General features: G+C 37.3%; 3 protein-coding genes and 3 long non-coding RNA genes across 7 annotated transcripts; 2 read left to right on the plus strand and 4 right to left on the minus strand.

The window, feature by feature from the left end:
* Positions 1-868: 868 nt before the first annotated feature.
* On the minus strand, positions 869-2165 carry LOC123471582 (glycine-rich cell wall structural protein-like). The gene is made up of 3 exons (XM_045173212.1): positions 2090-2165; positions 1832-2017; positions 869-1726 (listed from the first exon to the last, which is right to left on the minus strand). The coding sequence occupies exon 3, from the start codon at positions 1680-1682 to the stop codon at positions 1125-1127; it is 558 nt and encodes a 185-aa protein (XP_045029147.1). The 5' UTR covers positions 1683-1726; positions 1832-2017; positions 2090-2165; the 3' UTR covers positions 869-1124.
* Positions 2166-7476: 5311 nt separating this feature from the next.
* On the minus strand, positions 7477-9010 carry LOC116920591 (chromosome-associated kinesin KIF4A). The gene is given in 5 exon segments (XM_045172628.1): positions 7477-7822; positions 7919-8156; positions 8220-8438; positions 8735-8914; positions 8987-9010. Coding segments are annotated over 5 exon segments (948 nt in total). The 3' UTR covers positions 7477-7535.
* Positions 9011-9142: 132 nt separating this feature from the next.
* LOC116920594 lies at positions 9143-12192 on the plus strand. 2 transcript variants are annotated; one of them, XR_004392789.2, is made up of 4 exons: positions 9143-9638; positions 10018-10158; positions 10218-10460; positions 11768-12192. It is a non-coding gene; the product is annotated as an uncharacterized LOC116920594 (long non-coding RNA). The 2 variants fall into 2 exon arrangements; XR_006646392.1 differs by lacking the exon at positions 9143-9638 and adding an exon at positions 9678-9917.
* A 471-nt stretch (positions 12193-12663) lies between these two features.
* Positions 12664-13664, minus strand: LOC123471587. Its single transcript, XR_006646391.1, has 3 exons — positions 13535-13664; positions 13122-13369; positions 12664-13059 (listed from the first exon to the last, which is right to left on the minus strand). It is a non-coding gene; the product is annotated as an uncharacterized LOC123471587 (long non-coding RNA).
* A 1755-nt stretch (positions 13665-15419) lies between these two features.
* Positions 15420-16531, plus strand: LOC116920602. Its single transcript, XR_004392797.2, has 2 exons — positions 15420-15681; positions 15873-16531. It is a non-coding gene; the product is annotated as an uncharacterized LOC116920602 (long non-coding RNA).
* A 1463-nt stretch (positions 16532-17994) lies between these two features.
* On the minus strand, positions 17995-21684 carry LOC116920574 (1-acylglycerol-3-phosphate O-acyltransferase Pnpla3). Its single transcript, XM_032926717.2, has 12 exons — positions 21338-21684; positions 21174-21262; positions 20743-20855; positions 20431-20550; positions 20193-20352; positions 20096-20127; positions 19920-20003; positions 19678-19836; positions 19306-19481; positions 18974-19143; positions 18821-18902; positions 17995-18762 (listed from the first exon to the last, which is right to left on the minus strand). Exons 1-12 carry the CDS (start codon positions 21415-21417, stop codon positions 18570-18572), a joined length of 1458 nt encoding a protein of 485 aa, XP_032782608.1. The 5' UTR covers positions 21418-21684; the 3' UTR covers positions 17995-18569.
* Between the last annotated feature and the right edge of the window lie 324 nt (positions 21685-22008).

Below are 22008 nucleotides of genomic sequence, written 5' to 3' on the forward strand. Positions count from 1 at the left end.
GAAAAAATTTCGACGCGGAAACCGATTTGAGTAACTCCTAAATTAAAAAAAAAAGTAAATCTACATAAAAACATTGAAATTTGAAACACACGTTTATTAACATATAAAGTTTGATTACATGTAATCAAAACAATAAAATATTTACAATTGCCCCCATTTCCGATTCTAGGAAACCGCTGAAAATGGAAAAAGCAAAAGAAAGACCCGTACAAAAATTATCTCGAAGTTTTGAAACTATATTACGAGAAAAATAACGAAAAACATAATATACTAAATAACGTATGAAGTTAACGATTACATAAAAAAAAATAATATTTAACGAATAATGACAAAGATGGAAAAAAAAAATAACGACACAATACTAGTAAAGCCTTCCCGTTTTTTCAAAATCTGAAAAAAACGACATCTCTTAGAGTTCGACCAAAAAAACAAAATATTTTTTTGATGTAAGGAAAATATTTGTTCCCCGTAAAATCAGTCGTTTTTAATTAAACGAAACCAAAAAATTGCTGGCGCGCCAGCATTGCTCATTTGTTTTACACGTTTATTCGAAGAACTTTAAACCCAACGAGAAAAAAAAATCTGATTTTCGGGAATGCTGTTGAATTCTGAATAAAAATCGTGTATTTTAACTTGATGTAGAATTTCGTAAAAAATGGGGAAATTGGACGGCCACAGCTTTCTTTATAAAAATCCCCAGTCATTGGCTGTCAATAAACATGTATGCAACTGCTCCCGTGTTACCTGGGCACATAACTAAATCAGTATTGAGAGTATATGCTTAAAGTGGCAACACAACCGGCAAAACAACTAGAAATTCAACAATATATTGTGAAACAGAAAAAAAAATTGTGATTTTATGAAAAAACGTTTATTTTCCGGAATCTTTTCACTGGAACAAGGGGTAAACATTTCTTTGCAGGTTGTGTCTATTGCCATATGGCTAATTCGATTGGAGTGGGAAGAATACAGATATGAAGATGCCATTGAATATGTGTCCTAGCTGCATGGAATATAACATTTTTGCTAACTTTCCTTTCATCGTATTTTTGGTAAACATTTCGAAAGAAACTAGTACGAATGTTTAGCAAACCATGTCACTGCCAATGTTGAACTAATCTTTCTTAACGACCGTAGCCTTTTCCAGCAGAATGACTTCCATAAGCTCCCCTCATCGGCGCAGAATGACCTCCATGTCCTCCACCCCTATGCGATCCGTGGCCACCGTAACCTTTGGCTGCCGATGCTGCATGACCTCCATATCCTCCGCTGGTTGGCAAAGCATGACCACCGTATCCTCCGTTCATTGACGCAACATGACTACCATATCCTCCGCTCACAGGGGACGTGTGATTGTTGCTGTAGCCTCCACTCTTAGGCCGACGGACCGCTTGACTACTGCCGTACCCTCCGCTTGCAGGAGAAGGATGCCCTCCGTATCCTCCACCAACTGGTGCACCATGTCCATCATACGCACCACTAACGGGGGCAGCATGACTACTGAAATGCCCTCCACCCACGGGTGATGTGTGACCACCGTATCCTCCGCTGATTGGCGCAATTTGACCTCCGTACCCCCCGCTCACGGGTGTTGTGTGGCTGCTGTGGTGTCCTCCTATCATCGGAGAGACGTTGCCTACGTATCCTCCATGCGTCGAATGGCCAGCGTGTCCCGAACTCATCGGTAATGTATGACCACCGCCATGTCCTAGACTTTGTTGGCCACCTTATAATTATACAAGTTCATAACTTTATTTATAAAATTTTGTAGCTGTGAATATCTATTTTCCTTGTCCTGGTTGGTCTCGGACGTGCAAGGAGCATCACTTACCATAGCCACCGTAACCACCTCCACTCCCGCCGCCTCCTCTTCCTACACATCAAAATCAATAAATAGATATTGGATCTAATCTTCGAAATATTACTAAAAGTAATAGAATTTTGTTGAGTTTTCAAAAACTTTTTTATGGGCGTTGGATGCCGAGAAAACCAAAGCAGCTACCAGCAACGTTGTTCACTGCAAAATGGAACAAATTTGAATTAAAACCAAAATCAATGATATCTGCTTTTACAATAGAATCAAACAAACCATAACATTGGAGAATGAGCACATTTTGATGAAGATTGCGTTGCGTTAGAGATTGGTATTTGCAAATGCACGGTTTGCAACTGAAGAGCAGTAGATTTGCAGCGGCCTTTTTATATCGAACGCCGAGAAAAAGACCTTCGGAAACGTCAGCAAAAAAAAATTAAAAATAACAAATTGTATAAACTGCTCGTGCAAAACACGTCCGCATCGCCTAGAACTGTGGTGTTGCCAATGCCACCCCCGTCTCACCTTCAAAAAAACAAAAGGAATGGTGCGAACAAAGAATAGAGACGAAATAACTATCCATGCGAGAAAAAAAAAGATGTCAGTTCTTCACGTTTTGTGACCAATAACCTTCAGCCATCCCCTCTTTTAATATTCCTTAATAGATTTATGGCGCGGGAATTCCCAAGACCAATGCTTAAAAGTACCATTGTTGCTCATTGTTTTATTTGTTTTGCATCCACGGATTGAAGGAAAAGGCTTCTTCCGTGACATGGGTAACACACCGAGGGGTTGGCAACTGATTTGAATCTCGTACACCCTGTCGAGAATCAGTTTAAATCTTAAGCCAAAATTTTGAATCTAAGCCAAAATCTTTGAATCTAAGCCAAAAATTTTGAATCTAAGCCAAAATGTTTGAATTTAAGCCAAAATATTTGAATCTAAGCCAAACTGTTTGAATCTAAGCCAAAATTTTTGAATCTAAGCCAAATTATAAATCTTAAGCCAAATATAAGTGCGAATCTTAATTAAACTTTTGTGAATGTTAAACAAAATTAAAGTCTTTAAAATAAAATATTAGAAATTACTTGCGTTCTTAATTAAAATAATGTAGTTTCAATTCATAGAGATAAGTTCTAATCATATTTGCTCAGCCCACCGACTCTGTGATGCCTGTATATCGATTTCGAATGATCGATGATCTGAAACGTCAAAAATTGTCGTCTGAAATAATTTGAATAAAGACGCTGAATAGAAATAAGACAAAATGAGTCAAGCAGAGAATGTTTATGACACTTTTGAAAAATGCGGATTAAATTTGCCCATTCACATAAAAAATCTTCTTCAAAAGCTAGGCTATAGTAGCCTTAGATCTTTTGCTCAAGAACACCCTATCGATAATGATAAACTTCAAGAGATAGAAGACAATATTAGGATGCACGTAGCCAGCGCATCTATGATTAATAAATTAGAAAAGCACGAAAATTCATCAGCAGAAAAAATCAATTTATTTGGAGAATTGTTCTACGAAAACCCAAAGCAGTTCACGTTCTTACCTGGAGAAAGATCATCTATTATATCCGCAGTAGAGCTTTGTGCAAGCATACTAAAGGAGAACAAAATCCCAGTCTTACAAGTGAATTCAATGTTTAGAAAACATTCTTCAGTAGCATCTTCCCTAGCAGCAACTAGACCTCAGCTGGCTATTGACACCACCAAGGGCAACGCTCAGATGTTCCTCACAAGCAGTAACGCAGCAGGGATGAACCAGCTTCCTATATCCAAAGGACGTAGCCTACTAGAAGCAGCAAGTAATAACTGGGTCCAACGCTTCAAACAAACAAATAATCTCAACTATACCTTAGAAGATTTTACTGTATGTGAAGAAACCAGAAAAATAGTTTGCGAACACAAGGATCATTTCAAAGCCACCACAATCAGGATGGTGTTCGACGATAAAGGATATTGGAAAATTTCTAATTTTTCAAGACATGTTACAGTAAGTAGGCTAAAAATAAAGCATTTGAGTTAAATAAAACATAATAACAATTCTTTTACCTAGGACTATCACTCAGCACTGAAGCCGACTGGACCATCAGAAGAAAAAATTGTCAACGTAGACATAATAGACACTAGCAACAGTGATGGTGGGAATATCAGGAATGAAACTAAAACAAATGGAAATAAGGTAAATAGTGATGATGAGGTACTATAAACAATGCAAACGAATGGAAATTTGAACTGCTAAACCCTTGTTGACACTTTTTGCCGGAAACTGTTTCTTTACCGCCAGCGGTTGCTGGTGCTGGTAATACCAAAAGCACTGATGAGCCATCCTACAAGATTCAGGAGCAGGGAACCAACAATAAGGGACTCCAGAAGCTTACTGATGGATTAGGTAATAGTTTGGTATCAACATTTATTGACTAAAGCCACGTTCAGACTACAGCCTTTTTGAGCGTTTTACGTACTACGTATAACGTTTTTACGCTCCGAGTTACGTAGCTGGGAACGGAAGAGTGTTCAGACACAACGCTCTACGTAGTACGTAATACGTAAACTCAAAACGTAGTCAAAACGAAGTCAAAACTGAGCGTACGTAAAAATGAGATTGATCTCATTTTTACATAAGTTTTTGGGACGTTCTACGCACTACGTAGCCAAAATCTATTACGCTTGTCTACATTCTTTTGTTTTTTCAGGTTTTCTCTCCTGTTTATTCATTCTGGGATATGTCAGGTGTAGAATTGTAAATTTAATAATTAATTTTTTTAATTTTTATTTTAAAAATAAATATGGCGCCTACTAAAGTTGCCAAAAAGAATTCCCCTAACAAATTCAAGTCGCCCCCCAAAAAATCACCGATAAAGAAAATCAAAAAGTAAATATTATGTCATGAAATCTTTTGCAACTATTTTGGTTTATTGCTTATTCTATTTTAGGTCTTCAAGAAATTAGTCAGAAGAAGAACGTTTCGTCCTCAGAACTTTTATCAATAAATATAACAAAGAGCTACAACAGGTACAAAAATCTACAGCAGACGCTAGAATCTCCGCAGAATCTAGCCTACTCTACGTAAATTTGACAGTGTAGTCTGAACAGTCTACGAACACATTTACGTAAATATGGCTCCGTAAAAAACGCAGCGAAATTTACGAAGCACAAACGTAAACTTTTAACGTTATACGTTATACGTTATACGTAGAAAAGAGCTGTAGTCTGAACGATACTTAAGACTAAAAGTATTAATTTCTTGTTGTAGGATTTCGCTTCAGCAAAAAATCCACCAGTAAGAGTACCTATACATGGCGGAACAAGAAACAACAAGGAAACATGATGTAAAAACTGGAGATACATCACCCACGACAATTAGTTGTCGACATATCCCTCCCGAACTGCAACGATTTATAGATGTACTTTTTTCTCTATCTTGTAATCCAGGAGTTAAAAATAAAAGTAGTTTGACTGAAAATTAAGTATGCGGCAAACGTTTTGAATTGAAGATGGGTAAATCGTTTATTAATCCAAAACTGCAATGGTGGAAACAGTTTTCGTAAAGCACCAAGTTGTTGTCGTTAGGCTTACCTATTGTGGATATTCTGCTTGTTAAAACTGAACATAGTAACAGAAGGCAAACATTCATAACCAGCATTAGGTTATCATTCGCACAGCTGATTGATTCGCACAGCTGATTCGCAAAGCTGATTCGCACAGCTGATTCGCACAACATCAAAGCTGTTTGACCGATATGAAACAAAAAATATATAAAATATAGGCCTTCGTGCTGTATTCTTTTCTCTGAACATACAATATACCACCATTTTTAATTTTTTTGCCATCGGTGAACACAATATTTTTGCCGTCCACGAACTTAAATATTTTTTGAGACCTTCAAAGCCAAAGACTACAGAAATATAAATCGATGATAAACAGTCTGAAGCCAACAATCTCCTTGTGGATTAGTCAGTGGTTTTTAACATCTGTATAGCCACGTCAAGAATTTCGTAGCATTAACCACTTCCTTCGCTGCTCGGATATTTTACATTCGTACTCATTGCCACTAACTTGAGCTAAGAGGCTAGCTAGTTCTTCCTTTTCTTGCTGCAAAGATGCGATTTTATTTTCCAGCTCGTTCACCGTTGCGTCGTAATGAGCTTTAACTATACTATATGGACCTTCTTGATCTTGAGTCATTTTATTGACCACTTAAGAGCCAACTGGGCGTTAAGCTCCTTCAAAACGTTACTCAAAGCAGCTTGTCTGAGTGCCATGCCAGCTCCCAACTTTGACAGACGCCTGCAATACGTAATTAAGAAATGATCATTCAGCCAAGGCTAGTGATAGTGTTACAAATGATCAGTTCAAAAAATCATATCTAGGTGACTCAGTCGATTCGGAATCACTGTCTTTGTTTTCTTTGTCGGATGCGAAGCAACTTTGCATGTCGTGGTTGACATGTTCAATTTTGCCCTTCCTTTGGACATCATGGATTTCATCAATTTTTTATTTCAAATTCAACGTTTGCTCTATTGCTTTCGGGATACTCAAGTCGCCAGTAGCATTAAGAGTTTGATTAATGGCTCCAAGCGTTCGGTCCAAGTTTACGGCTTGCATCTAGAAATTACAATCTATTATCTAACTATAGCAGCTAGCCGATTTTTTTGCGAAATACCTGTAATTCTTCTAGCCTCTGTTTCATTTGCATGTTTGCAGCGTCTGCCAGAAGAGCTTTCTCGCACATATTTGTGTTTTCTTCCAACTCCAACTAAATAGATGTAGGGGAGAGTGGGGGCAATTGATACACTTTTTGGTTTTTGGTATTTATTGAAAAAAAAACTGAAAAATTTAATATGAAAATTATATAGAATTGTAGCCTATTATCTCAGCTACTAAACGATATTTTTTTTTATCAGAAAAGATTAATTATAATAGTGGTAAATTGTAAAAAACTGAGGTCGCTTCGAGTGTTTCAATTGCCATGGTAGCAGGGCAATTGAAACGGTGTGTCGACGCAATTGCAACGTGGGTTTTCCCATAAGGAAGCTTCTTTATACCCACATAAAATGAAAATCACGATATCTCAGCAGCCACAACTGCTAGTGTGATCAAATTTTACCATTAGGTACAATGCGATTTACAGATTTTTAAAATATGCTTAAAGTAGATCGTAATTTAGTTTAAAATATTTAAATAATTAAATTTAAAAAAAAACCATTTAGCAACATGCTATTTTTAATAAATCCCAAACAGCGAATACAAGTATTATAGTTGTGTTAACATGATGATTTACATTTGTTTAAATGAATTACGTCAAATACTTGCAAAAAAAATGCAACCACTCGCAGACAGGGAATATAAACAAAGTGTTTCAATTGCCCTGTAATAGGGTCATCGTTACATTTAATTATTTAAAATTATTTAAGAATGCAGGGAAAAATTAAATGAAATTAAATTGTAGAAAAATGAATTGCAAATCATCTGAAACTAATTTTATTACTAAAGCGTAGCGTTTTAGGGGTTAAAACAAAAAAATTGAAAACGCAAATTTAACAGACGGAGAACAAAAAACAGTTTTTTCGAGATATCTTAAAAAGTTTTGAATACAAAAACTCGTAAATTTTTCTAAACTTGTAAACCCCCTCTTTCTATTAACCCTAATTTTTTCAAGAAAATTCCTCTTATACGGCGAGAGAAACAATTTTTGTTTCAATTGCCCTGTGTCTCAATTGCCCCCACTCTCCTCTATTTTCTCTTCTTCTGCAAATTTAAGTTGCTGACAAAGTTGTTCAACTTCAGCAAAGCTTGTACTTTCGTTACTATATGCTACCAAAAGCTGCTGGATTTCAGCTCGCAGTGCCATAACTTCTACCATTGTCGGGTCTCGATTAAAAATTTTTTTGTTTTTTATTTTTCTGGCGTGGTTAGCTTATCGCAGCGTGCTTAGTGATTCCTCGTAGTTCGAGTCGGCTGGACCAACGCAGGCAATCATCAAAGTATGAGAATTACCGCCTAGGAAAAAGCGCGTATCGTTAGATTGTTGCCATACTACTATTACTTCCTGTAAGTGTCAAATTTCAGCTTTAAAAAAAAAGAGGTTAAGAATACCATGAGAATCTTGAGAAAGCCACGCTAGTTTAGAATCTCTACAAGAAATATGCCTAGGATTGCTTTCGTATAGCGCACTAATGACATTTCCTAAAGACAGCAATTCTTTGTTGATGTTGACTCCTTCTGCATATCTCTCCCCAACTGCATCCGTTTTACTGGCTCTCTCATATCCCGCGACATAAACCAGATGAAATTTTGAGGTTTTACGATTGACGCACTGTCTTTGATTGTTGATCTAGAAAAGTAAATAAAATTCGTTTTATTTACTGCCATTTCTGTACGAGTGTATGAAACGTACTTGATTTATGGTAAGAGTAAAAATAGCGTGCGATCGACTGCTTTGGTGATTCATATCAGTTACTCCCGTGAGCCGGTTCAACGAACCATTCAGTAGGCACTTTAATGTTTCTTCCCATTTGGAAACTGGAGTTTTAGTTAGAACATTAATTTTGATTCCACTTTTAGGATCTTCTCTGATATCTACTTCTTCATTCCAAGACTTTGACAAAAGGTTGTATTATAATTTATATATAGCTAGAGAAAAATAAAAGTTAGTTAAAACCAATTAAAATGAATTTTTTAAAAACTGCACCTCAAGATAAGAGACATTGATGTCAAATGTAAAACTTGTATCTTCTCCCATTTTGTGGAATAAATCTTTGACTGCCCGTTGGATGATTCAACTGTTTTCAGATAGAACTGCACTTGTGGTACTCACCATGTCAGCAGCTCCCATTGAAAATGTTTTCCCAGAGCTCGTTTGGCCATAAGCCAAAATGATAACATTGTAACCCTTGAATATTTTCCCATTACCTTCATAACAGCAGTTTCATAAACTTGTATCTGGCTTTCCTCTGGACCGAACACAGAATCATAGGTGAATGCTTCCGTAGAACCTTTGACTGTCACCTGTGGTTGATTCAGCCATTTGGTAATAAAATGTTGGGATCCCTCTGTTATCTCTTTGGGGACTAAAGGCTGTATTCTCACCACCTGCAAAATAAAATCCAAATGTTAGCACCAAACACATAATTACGAGGCAAAAACGAAACGTGCCACTCGAACTGGTATAATAGCTTTGTCACTCATTTTTACTTTACAACAGCAATGAACTTTGTTAACAAAAGAAACGAACCTTAAAATAAAACTGCGTACCCTTAAGCCACAATATTGACAGCCTTAAACAGAAAAATTTTGAAGCTTTCTGTAAAATTTCAACCCGATTTAAATTACTTAGTACAACACATATGCTTGCAACCGCCCCGCCAAATTTATTCTTCAAACCTTTCACTCCTTTTTCATTTTTTGAATAGCACAGTTGCAACGTGCACATATCGCTACATGCAGAGAACCCCTATTGCTTCCCCTCCCAATTCCTACGAGAGTTTTTCTGGGGTGGCACTTATCCCTCCGCCGCTGAATGTTTTGGCCCTTTTCGTATGGCGTGCAATTTTTTAAAAAGCACGTGGACCATCGACGAAACCCTTCCATGGCCCCGGAGCTACTCAACTTCGTCGTTCGTCGAACATCACTCAATCATCATTGTTGTGACTGTCCGAGACTCCGAGTAGATGTGTTTCGTTTCTCTGCATAATAGCTAGTTCTTGGGAAACTTTCAAAATCCCGTATTCTGAAACCAGGGTTACGCGTAGAAGGCAAAGTTTGTAGAGTTCTTCCAGACAACCAACAAAAGTAGCTCCCATATTTACTGAACAAGGTAATTTTATTATCATACCGTTTTTATATACGCTATTTGTCTTTTATATTATCGCCCGTTGTTGGCGAATTCTATATCCTTTCAAGTCACTTTTGCCTTGTTCGTTTCTATTGCGACGAAGCAAGTGTCCGCTTTTCAAGGCAGCGTTAAATTTTAAACATTGACAAGTCAATTATGCATCGGACTACCCCACGTAACTTTTGCTAAACTCATCCTTGATTTTAGATGAAGCTTAAAAAGCATTCATGGTTCCATTTGAATCCACTTCTCAGCATAATCGTAATCTTTCGATCGTTTTTTTTTGTTCCTTCACAGATTGAGGTAAAGCGTTGCCTAACTGATGCACTAAGTAACTTTTTTTTTCTCAAAATAAATTTAGGTGGCTCAACGTACGTGGCTAATCTACTAAATCGCAATTAACCTTACAAGATGCAAACGAAAAGTCATCTTTCTCCTTTCTGCCGTGACGCGACGTCAGTGAAAACGGTGTCGTCTCCCAACTTTCTCCAGTCATGTTTCGGTACGTTGTTCACCCTTCTCTCAATTCTGTGTTATTTGCTGAGTGTGTTTCGTTCACAGAAATGCAATGGTAACACATAAATAAGCCAAAGCAAAAAAAGATGAAGAAGTGCATCGCGGCTTTGTTCTTTATCGGTTGCACTGGCTCACGTGTTTTGCAGTATTCTGTTTGCTTGTGCTGTTTGGACTCTTCTCTGCATCCACACACTTTCACTTTTATAGAAGAAAAACAAAACGTGCATTCACAAATAAAAACCAGTGCGTCGAAGAAAAGACGACATACAGTCAATATCATTAAAAGAGGTGTGTCTTATTTCGGTATTAACCTATATTATTCTATATTCTAAGGGAAAATGTAGAAACAAACAAATTCTTACCTTTGTTTTAAGGTACCCAGCCAAAAATCTGAGACAATTAATTGTACAAGTTTACAATGAATCGCATACTAGTATAATTAATGATATATAAGCCTGATTTTATCATACTAGTTTGTATTAAGTATGATCATAAAGTAACAATATGCAATTTAATAAATGCTAATAAAACAGAAGCAATTAATTATGCTAGTTTTCAATAAATCGCATACTATCAAAATTAATTATTTGTTACTTTACAAACTGGTAATAAAATGTGATAAAAAAGTAATATTATGCAGTTTGATACAAGGCGGAGGCAATTATTGCTTAATGTATATATTATTAGAAGTCAATTATTATGAGTTATATTATAGTTTTCAATAGATCGTGTTTCACACCGATGAAACAAAAGTTAACATAGTGCATAGATGTGATTAGTGCGTAAAATTTTGGAAAATTCTTATATGACTGTTAAAAAGGATATAATTCTTTCGGGGTTAGCAACCCAGGAATAATGAGAAAAAGCAAAATTTTTACATTTTCCCAAATTTTTGGGGGTGTTTATACCATTCATTATATTATCAAATGATATCCCATAATTTTTTTGGACTTGTGAACGCCTGAACCGAATAAACGAGATTATACCCCGAATATTTTATGGACTTGGAAAGTTGGGAAGAACCAATTTTTCAGGGTATTTTTATTTTGTTTAGCCACTTCTATTCCAAGTATCCGCATAAATACGAAAGTTTAACTTTATAATGTCGATTTATCTGTTTCAAATTATTATGTTAATTCAATTAAGTTAAGTTATCATTATAAATTTCACAAAATCAATTTTTATGAATCGTTGATGTTCGAAAACCAAATTCTATCACGTAAAATCAAATGTTTCCAAATATTAAAAAAAATCTCCAAAATTTTTCTATCACCTAAAGCACTTGAATCGAATTTGGATAGATATTTCTTGAGTTAGTTACTATCGAAGGTGGCACAGTTGGTAGCACGTACGGCTACCGATGTACAGTTCCGTAGTTCGATACGCATTGAGTACAATTCTTCCATGTTTCAATTTATTATTTTACTTATGCTAGTATACCACAAGTGGGACACAATTCATTATTCTTTTTATCTAAAAATTATATTTTAGACTTTAGTATGATTCAATACATAATTTATATCGTCCTAAAGTGTGCCAATATAAACACAATATTAAAACATGCATTTAATTGTGTCGGATTTTTGCCTGGGTAGTGCCTCGTAAAGTTGAAGCTTAAGAAATTATGGAATCTTCTTACACGTGTGGACTCTGTTGGCTACGTGTCACTTGTCGGACAGGAGAGGTAAACTTGGCTGACACAATAAATCAAGTGGCAATGTACGAAACGCTATTTTCTTTACTGGACACTGCACCAGACCAGACTGCACCTGTGCTGTTTTGGTGTTTTGGTGGACGTCAAAATGGTGACTGTCAACTGTTTTTAGGCGCTATCTTTTTCGTAACTGATAGTTGAATTGATTTGAACAACAAATTGTTAAGAAAAAGGTGGTTCCCTAACTCCCTATTATTTTCCCTAACGCACTTAGCCTTACTTGTGCAGCCTTTATGCCGTAGAGATTTATACTGTTTATTCCCAAATGCTCACCGTATGGCAGATGGTCCACAATTTAATGTGGCACAGCACAGCCTCTATGGGGAGTGATCGGCACCGCCTATTCCTACCACTCCAATAATAATACGTCAGTAACATCCCTTTTATACATGTAAATAGATGCCCAAATTTCGATGCTGCAAGCAATGCTATTTTTCAACCCATTTTCGTACCTTCATTTAAACCAACGGCCTTAAATTCACAAAACAAATAATGAACTATGTAGTCTATGTGCATCTCGTAATAATGGAACAATTGTTTTCTCCTTTGAAGTGAAATCAAACAAATAAAGCGAGATGTTTGGCAGAACAGTACAGTTTGCTACAGACCATTTATAAGAGGTGTGCCTTATTTCATTATTAACCTTTGTTATTCTATATGCTATGGAAAAATTTAGAAACACACATTCTTGCCTAAGTTTTAAGGCAATAACCTCGTAAAGTCGAAGCTAAAGAGATTATCTTTTTACACGTATGGAATCTGTTGGGTTCTTGGCACTTCTTGTCGGATAGGCGAGGTAAACCGGGTAAACCTTTACTACATCAGCAGTAAGTTGTAGGTCTATGCGCTTACACAGTTACACTTGTTCAAGGAAAAGTAGAATAATTGCTTCTGAAATTGAACTTGATGGAAGCATTGGGCCTGTCGCATGACTTGTTGGTTGAACCCCGGTAAAAGTTGTCGATCTGTTTATGGGACAGCGGTGATAGCCAATCGTCCCATGCGAGGTATTTCCATGCATCACATTCGTCATCAAATGGCGGAGGAGCATACATGCTGTCGGTATTGAAGGGAGGATTGAACTTCCGTGTATCAAATAGACTGGTCCACTTATGTAATCAGGATACGAATTCCATGGCCAAGCGTCGAATGTCATTTCATACTGACAGGGTTCTGCAGAATCAAATTTGTTGTTTAAATTTGGAACCATGGACACAAGATTAATGCAATTTTACTTGGTAATCTTACAAGTCCATTAATTTCATCTAAATCTTTTAGTCCACACCTCTTACTGGTCCAAAGTTGTTGTAATGGTGAGAAGGAAATCCCGAATTAGGACTGCGTCCGAAAATAGAGAAATTGCCCGATTTGTGGTAGGATTCGACAATCTTTGCAAGATTGTAAATATTGACATAGATATCATCATCAACTTTTAACAAGAAGCCAATTTTAGGGCAATTAGTGTTCATCCAGTTCAGTAATCCTGCCATTTTAAAAGATAAGCTTCTGTAAAAGTCCAAAATCTCTATTTGAAGGATATCTCCATGAACCATGCTTTCCCTTTGCTTTGCGGAGAATTTGTTAATAAACTGAATTGTCGCAAAAGTAAAGGGCTGGTTAATAACGAGAGGTACAGTTAGGAACTTACCTTGTTACACTTACAGTGGGTTGGACGCAGAGTACAACTCTCATAGCTCAAAGAAGAGGTTCCCAAATGACCGACAATTGCCGTCGGCCGAATTTATACGTAGCAGATTAAATGGTGGAAGCAAAACATGTCACCACAATTTATTAAAGGAGATGTCGTACGCGTGCTTATAGTAGGGGGTCAAATTGCATGCATCGCATGCAACACTAGGCTCCCTGAAGTGAAGAAATGCAGTTGTGTAACAACAGCGGAATCAAAGGTTTTTTCAGGAGAAAATGGACAATCGATTTTTATCAGCTTATAAATCAAAAAAATTGACAGATAACGATCAGAAATATTGATTTTTGGATGTAACAAGCTTCATTTAGCACTGCTGCTAAATCCACCACCTGATGTATATTGATATATTGAGCGGCAAAGTCTATTGTTGTATATTGGCCTACGAGAAACAACAGAAACAGAATGTGATAGATATGCTTCTCATGGAGAGTTTTCAGTTGCGAGTGAGTTCTGATGGAACAAGGCAGACAACACAGAAGCCAATGACATCCGTTTCAGATGCTCCAACGACGACGAAATCAATGAACTCGGCAACACTCTCACCGCCATTGGGCCGAGTGCATAAGGACGTTAAGGAACGTTAATTAAAGATCGGGATGTAAGCCACTTCCATATGGCTGAAATAGACGTCTATACCTCTCGAATCCAAACATTATAATCAAATGTCCGTGTATGAGAAAATGGCGATAAATAAAAGTGAGCTGTGGGACGAGTTGCAATGAAATCAGAAAACAGACACCTCGGGACTGAACCCGAATTCCTTCACTTGCTTTCAGCCATTGCAATAGGTGAATCCATAATAAAATACGTAGGTACGGTAATAGACATTGAATTCCCAAAGCGGTTTAGTATGGAGGCCTAAAAAGGAAAGTTTTTTTTTCTCCCGAAACACCGTTTACGGGAAAACCGGAAAACAGGCATATAGCTTCACGAGTAGTTTTTTTGGTAATAGCGATAACGCCGTCTATAAGCGGTAAGAATAAATACAAAGGACCGCGGACCACAAAGTGATGACCACCTGTAATATTTCGAGGCAAAGTCGTTGTTTTATCCAAAAATAGTAGCGCGTTTTAAAATATTAATAAAACTAGAATTTTTTCTTCTTACACTGACTATGTAGGTTGAAGCCAACATAGGAAAATTAATGGTTTGGGGCGTTCACAACAATTAGGGTCATTGCGACATATTCAGGGCTAAATCTAAATCATAAATAAAAAAATTTATTCTTAAATCTAAAATCGAATTAAACTGAACAAATCGTTTTTTCCCTCACACCTGAAATAACACTTAGCAAACGCACTAACGCATTAGTGTCAACATTGGCCGCAGGGCGATATCGAAGAACCTTGCATGTCATTAAAAGTGTTACCTCCCTGTTGCCGTAGCCGTCAACACCCCAATTCTTGAGTGCTAGATATTAATTAGAAATCTAAAGCACTTAATACATTTTATTGTTTTGAAGTAAAGTCTATTGATGTTTGTCACCTTTTTCCCGATAGTGTTCATTTATTACATGGTGTAAAAGTTTTTCAAAATTTAAATGAAAGTAAATTTTACGCGTAGGATGCACGATTGCGTTATCAACACGTTTTGGTGCCCTAAATCACGGTATATAAGGATTATGTGCAGTTCTAAATGTAGCGCCACTTGAAATGACTGGGTATGGCACCCTCCCAATGATGGGATTGCTAGTCCAAGAGTCTGTAAGCAGTTACCACTCGAAACGTCTAGCGTTGGTATGGGATTGGCCTACCATTCGAATGCATGACTGAATAGAGAGATAAAAGCTATCAGCTGATGTCATGATAGATCGGATCAATAGCTGTACTATACGATCCAGTCTATGGTGACAGGTCTGGAGGATACTAGCATGTCGTTCAAGTGTTTAGCACAACCTTTTTTTTTTTTTTCCTTTTCTTAAACAATTAGGACGTATTATTGCGCAGCCGATAGTTCAAATTGCTGGTCCGAATTGGGCATTTACTTACTAGAATTGATTTGCTATTTAGTATTTAAAACTAGGAAACCATGCAGTGCTGGATATGCATGATGAAAGGAACTGTGTCACACCCTACGATGCAATTAAGGTGGGGTAAGATTACTGGCTATTAAACAGTTTTCTATTCGGAATGCCATAGGTGTTTTCCATTTTTGTTGTTTATTTTTATATTAGATTTTCCATTTTAGCACAACTGACCCCCAGTGTTTCACCAAAAAAAAATCCATTGTATGAATCGGGTACTTTTAAAAAAATAGTTTTTCATTTTTTTATGTTTAGGTAACTACGGCGGTATATTGCTGTTGGCGGTTGCCCTTCTGATGGCAACATTAATCACAGGTGTAATGATGGGTTCGTCTCCATCGTACACAATTGATACGCCCTACTACGCATATCCGCGCATATCACGTATCCACTGACCACAATGAGTCATCCGAGTACTAAACGACCAAAGCTTCGAATACAACCCCACAGCCTCTTATTATACCACCACATATTTCGCTTCAACCTAGTACAGCACTGAAGCTTATGAATACTATGCTGCTTAAGTTACGACGCCGAAGCTCTTGTTGACTAAACTACAAGTAACACCAGTCCGAGCTACCAAACAGAGGCTCCAAAATATTACACTACCAATGCTCCAAAGTACAACCTACCCAAAGTGGAATTTTACAACCCAACTTACACCACACCCAGCTACCCGTACGAACCCGACAAGTTTTTCTTCTCCGAGCTATACTTCCCACCCTTGATCCGAACTTTACTTCAATAAAAGCAGTAAAGAATTTACTAGCTCTAAACCGCTCGAATCTTACTGCACTGAAGCAAGCCAAACTATTCTGCCTAACCTAGCCTATTTTCTACGTATACCCTACAAATGTCAAGTATTCGCAAACGCCATAATCGCAGATCGAAATACAATCCGAGTAAGAACTTTTTTTTTTTGCATCAAACATTTATTTACTCAAATACGCTCAAAAACAACCCAAAAGAAACAACAATTCATGGAAACAAGCACCGCACACGGCTTCGTCGGAGGGTTTGCACTCGGTCGTTTTCCTCGTCACCTTCCCACCGTCGAGATCGTTTCGGTAATACGGGCTTACGTCTCAGTTCTAGGGACAAGGGAAGACATGCAACTCGCCTCAGACCCCGCTCACAAGTGAGATCGACTCGATGAGCTGGCCGCCCTTCTGGGCCAGATTATACTTGTCGTATAAATTCAAGGCTTGATTTCTGGTGGTTACCCAGAACACTCAGAGGACATCCCTGGATACTATCATGTGAACGTCTTGATATCGCATGTCTCGTGGCCTGCTACCTTTTCCTGGCCACACCATTTTGTCAAGAGCGACTTGAAAAGAACTAGTCGTAGGGCAGTCGAAGGGCGAAACCTTCCGGCACCACACACCACGCTGTTCATTTCAGACCTCAATCGGTCACTCGTGATTGGGTAAGTAAAGTGAAGGAAGAAGAGTGAAAAGAAATATGTAACGGAGGGATTTATGAGAACTAGACAGCCGAAAACAGATCGGATCAAATCCTGTCCCTAGACAAAAGGAAACAAATTTTAATGTGTTCTCATTGGTTAGTGCTTACCTTTCCGAATCCAGCTGCATCACTGCCTATGTCCTGTTTCAGTTCATCATCCTTCTCATGCAAGTGGGGACGCTAACAGCACTGTGTTTTTTTTATTTTTTAAGCGGCTGATTTAACAAGAAAACTAATAACTTAATCGAAATCGAAAAGAGATGTGGGAAGGCTGGGAAGTGGGAAGGCTATACCCTTCCCACTTTTTCTTTTTTGGGCAAACATCAAATTTCGGCTTAAATTATACAATTTTGATTCAGAATTGAATGATAATCACGGAAATCAAGTTTATTTGTAAATTAGCCTAATACTTTTTGAATTAAACGTAAAAAACATAGTTGGTGCATTAACAGCACTTGTTTTCGTTTATTTGAAAAACGTCTTGTTTATCCAGAAAACTAATAACTTAATCGAAATCAGCGTTCAATTATGATTATAATGTGTGATTCTTTTTCTCCGAGGCTATTGGGAAGTTCACGAACACCGTGAGCCGTTGAGTCGAGAAACGTGGCGTGGGAATGCCACGAAAAGGTTTGTTTAATAAAAAAGGAAAAATTACGAGCCACTTAAAATGAATTTTATTGGTTAAAATCGGTTATCTATCGATGCATATTTCTCCACGTAATATTACATTATTCCTGGAGTTTTTTACTGCTGAATATCTGATTATAGTACGTATTTGAATTTGGATTTTTCATGGGCACTAAGATCACAATGGAGGTGGACCGAAAAATAGCCCCACCAAACAAAAATAACATTCATACTCCACGAAAAAATCAAAACGGCAACTAGTTTTGATGTAACACGGGCATTGCGTAATCACAGTGTATTTATTATGAGTTCAGCTCTCTTTTCTATAAAACCAACGCATAGTTTTGGGCATGATATTTTTACAAAACAAAGTGGTCACTATTGTTTTTGAAAATCATAATCTTGCCTGACTAAAGTGAGTGGCATGAAAAGAGATAGTGTTATAATATGACATTATTTTATACAATCTATTTGGGCCATATCGTGTCAATTGAGTTCCCAAACGTCTCAATTTACATTGCACGTTAGTCCACTTAAAGACACTTACATCGACGAACGCTTAACGCAAAACAGAAAATATACATTTTTTGGTTTGAATCAGATCGCACAACGAAAAAGCGCGATTTCATTGTCAGGGTACAATCTGTTTTATTCATAAATATAAAAGAATCTAGGTCATGCAAATAAACAACGGACGATCAATTCCCACAAACAGGCGATTTCACTCTGCCGGATATATAAACAAGGTGAGCTTTCCATGTCCAGCAATCCCACGTTAAAGCTTGGCATATCAATCTTTATCCTGACTTAAATACATTCCCATCTTCATAAGATAAATTATTGTTATCTGGAATACTACGGGCATGGACCTGAGGGCAGGAAGTGTAACAACGACGCGTACTCATTGGGATAGATTGAAGATTCCCCATGATTTTTTTCGTCAAGAAAATAATGTGCCATTAAGGCATCGTGTCTGGCTGTTAGGGCTAAAATTTCATCGAATGAATCGTCACTGAAGAATGGGGTCGACGGGTATTGACCCTCATGACTAGAACGAGGGCAGAATTAGTCATAGCAAAATCAGGGAAATAAAGAATTTTGCAAACCTCGACTCGAGATTAAAAGTAAAACCGAAGTTGACATGGTTTCTTACACTTGCTTCCTTGTTGTCGACCAAAGATGGATTTGCTAGGGAAATCAGATGTTTTGGAGAAAAGAAAATTATTGAAGTAATTTTTCAAATGTTAAAAAGCACATACCATCGGGGCTAAATTCGGTGACAGCCAACTGGCAGGAAAGTCGTGTACTGCAAGGCGTTCGCTTTTTCATGATTTCCATGATCAAGCTCAATATAAACGTCATGAAGGAGTCGGCAACTCCTTTTAAATTTGTTCCCACTGTCGACATAGTTGGAGCGCTATCAGCAAACCTAGAACAGTAACATCATTAAGACAATTTATACAATGGCGCATTTCTGACGGGTACGGACAGGTCCGATTTTGAATGAAAGGCGTAGCTCGGATTTCGTGGAATTTAGAATAAATTATAAAATAGAATTAATCCCGAAGTGTTTCTTTTTTTTGTGTTTTACTTGAGAAATGCAGCGTAAACAACATCAACTGGTATGACGTAGGGCAGGCTTAAAATAGAGAGTAGCCTCATTCCTCGGTGTCGGAAAATCCAATTCATCAGACCTTCGTTGGCTTGCGCGATAGCGTTCTGCAGCGTTAGACTGACAGTTTCCGGTAAACGATCGATAATAACCATCTATAAAATCAATAATTGATAAGAATTGCGAAACGTTATAGTATCTCTCGAGTCCTTTCTTCACTCGGTTAGATTATTGCTTATATAAAATTACGGTAACTCATCTTTCCGAGATTGACGGCTTTGAAATTCAGTCACCTCAAATGCTGAAAATGAAAATGAGGTGAGTAAACGCAAACAATAAAAAGAAACTCACTTGCTTTTGTGTCTCACATTCAAGACAATCGATATCGGTAATTGCAGTACTGGTGACAGGATTGACTGTCGAAACGCATTGGTCGCATGCGACTAGGTTATTTTGCTGAATAAACAAACGAGCATCATCGAAGCCTTGCTGGCAAATCTTCGATAGAGTCTGTATCAGATAGGCAACTTTAATTAATTTCATGCGAATGATCATTTAAAGAATCCCAATTACAAGTAGAAGCCGCTGCTAACCTCTGGTTTCGGAGGAAACATGATGTGCGCTAATCGATACAAATTTGTCCTGGACAGCTCAATACTCGTATTGGCAAAAACGACCTAAGAAATCAAAGGAAAGATAGAACATTTTTAAACTAAACTCTTCTTTTTTGTTTGTGTGGGAGGGTGGACCTTATTTGACGAAGACTTACGTGGATCAGCCTTGATGTGTCTTTATCTCGAGCTAATTCATAAGAATAAATTTTTTAAAATTAATTGCTTAGATGTATTTTTGATTTTCATATTTACGGCATATATCTGATTCTCCGCAAAACGGAGATACGGTTATCGTATGTTCATCGAGCACTAGAAGATTATCGCTTAGTCCGCCGTCCATGTAACGAACGCCACGGAATTTTGGTGGAATCATCCCCGAAAAAAATGGAATAAAGCAACTGCACGTTAAGGCCTAAATTAGATTGTTTTAGGGAAAAAAAAGTAGTTGATTATACGACTTTTGAATGAAGTGAAATGACATGTGACCGACCTGGATTAACTCGTCTTTGGTGTCAAAGTGCTTCAGAATGATATTTTTACCATCGTACACCCGCGTCACTGAAATGTGAATTTTCCCGTTCACTCTTAAATGGGCATCGTCAGGAAGATTCTGAAAAAAAAACAGCAAACAACAAACAAACACTAAAATAATTAGAACATGTTCACGTTTAATTTCTGATAAGGAAATTTTCCCGCTATCGAAACATCGTTTTCTTTCTTTTTTTTCAATAAATATGCATTCATTTCAAGGGTTATTCAGCACGTAATGAAACAGGGTAGACAACAGATATTCCTAGAGTACCTTTTCAAGTCCGTGCCTCAAAAGATTATGGATATCAAATGAAGGACTAAAGGGTCCCAACATTCGGCTACGAGCTTGCAGTGCGACTTGAAGAACATGACTAGTGATATCTCCTTTTTTTTTAAAGCAAATACAAAAAACAAATTACATTAATCAGCAGGGATTTCCCCCTCCCTCTTCTACACACTTATTCCCAACAACAAAAATCAAATGAATCTATAATCGATAACGATTTATAACTAAATAATGATGGCATCAATAATCAGCAATAAATATATCATTATTGAACATGATACAAATAAACCATATGTAATCAAAAAAATGTTTTACGCCACGGGTACGACGTATTTTTTAAAGAAATAAATAAACAAAAGTTTGTTTGTACTGTACATCGCGGAGTGACCGCAGAAAAAAAGATTTCTTTTATTTACCTAACGGTGCATCGCACAAAAGACAGGCGGCAGCTATGGCACCCGCAGACGCCCCAGATACTTTTTTTAGGTACAAATCTGGTGCATATCTACAGATTAGTTGAACAGGGGATAATTACACTCTCTTAAAAGTGGTGAACAAGGCAATGCAGGTAGTTACTTACTTTCTCAAGCACGCTGCAACGCCAACATGATAAATACCCATGAAACCACAGCCGGCGAACGACAAATTCATTTTTCTCATTCTGCAAGATGTCACTTGCAGTTTTGCAACAAGATTGGAAGAAAACTTTGCACCATACGATATGTTTGTCTTGGTTTTGTTTGTTTTTTGTGAAAAGATGAATACTAGAAGTTTAGTTCACTGACATTTTCTAAACGTTTGCTTCTCAAATGCAATTGAAGCAACGAAGTTTTTTCATGTAGAATGAAGCCAACAGAAAGCGTTACAACAGTGAATTTGCAGAGGAAAAACAAGTTGAGAACTATTCGATTTCAGAGAAGACAGTCAACTGGTTACTTCGGCTGTTTGACAGCTGTTTTTCAATAAATAGTCGGTTGAAAAATAGAAAGTACTTTGCCCTCAGACTGCCCGATCAGATAAACCGTGCATTCAGACGTCCAAAGGCTCCAAGGTTAGGTTGTGATCGTCTGTGAATCGATATCAGTATTCACTATCGATTTCTGACCAAGAAAGACAGTTTGTTTTGTTGCCCTTTTTTCTAAATTCATGTATTTTGCCAGCTTGCTGTGGCACAATTTTCTCGCAGCTTTTTTGCAACACGATATCTAAATTGAATGAATTTCACATTATGATTCGCACAATTGGAAAACG

This window comes from Daphnia magna, linkage group LG4, assembly GCF_020631705.1.
Source record: "Daphnia magna isolate NIES linkage group LG4, ASM2063170v1.1, whole genome shotgun sequence".
In the NCBI taxonomy this organism is placed as follows: domain Eukaryota; kingdom Metazoa; phylum Arthropoda; class Branchiopoda; order Diplostraca; family Daphniidae; genus Daphnia; species Daphnia magna.

Excerpts from the sequence above, each read along its gene's own strand:
- LOC123471582 (XM_045173212.1), bottom strand. The coding sequence starts at position 1,682 with ATGAGTTCGGGACACGCTGGCCATTCGACGCATGGAGGATACGTAGGC.
- LOC116920574 (XM_032926717.2), bottom strand. The coding sequence starts at position 21,417 with ATGAGAAAAATGAATTTGTCGTTCGCCGGCTGTGGTTTCATGGGTATT. Across the intron at positions 20,128-20,192 it reads CGGAGAATCAGATATATGCC|CTCGAGATAAAGACACATCA; the intron begins GTAAATATGAAA and ends CTTATGAATTAG. Across the intron at positions 18,903-18,973 it reads CACCGAATTTAGCCCCGATG|CAAATCCATCTTTGGTCGAC; the intron begins GTATGTGCTTTT and ends TGATTTCCCTAG.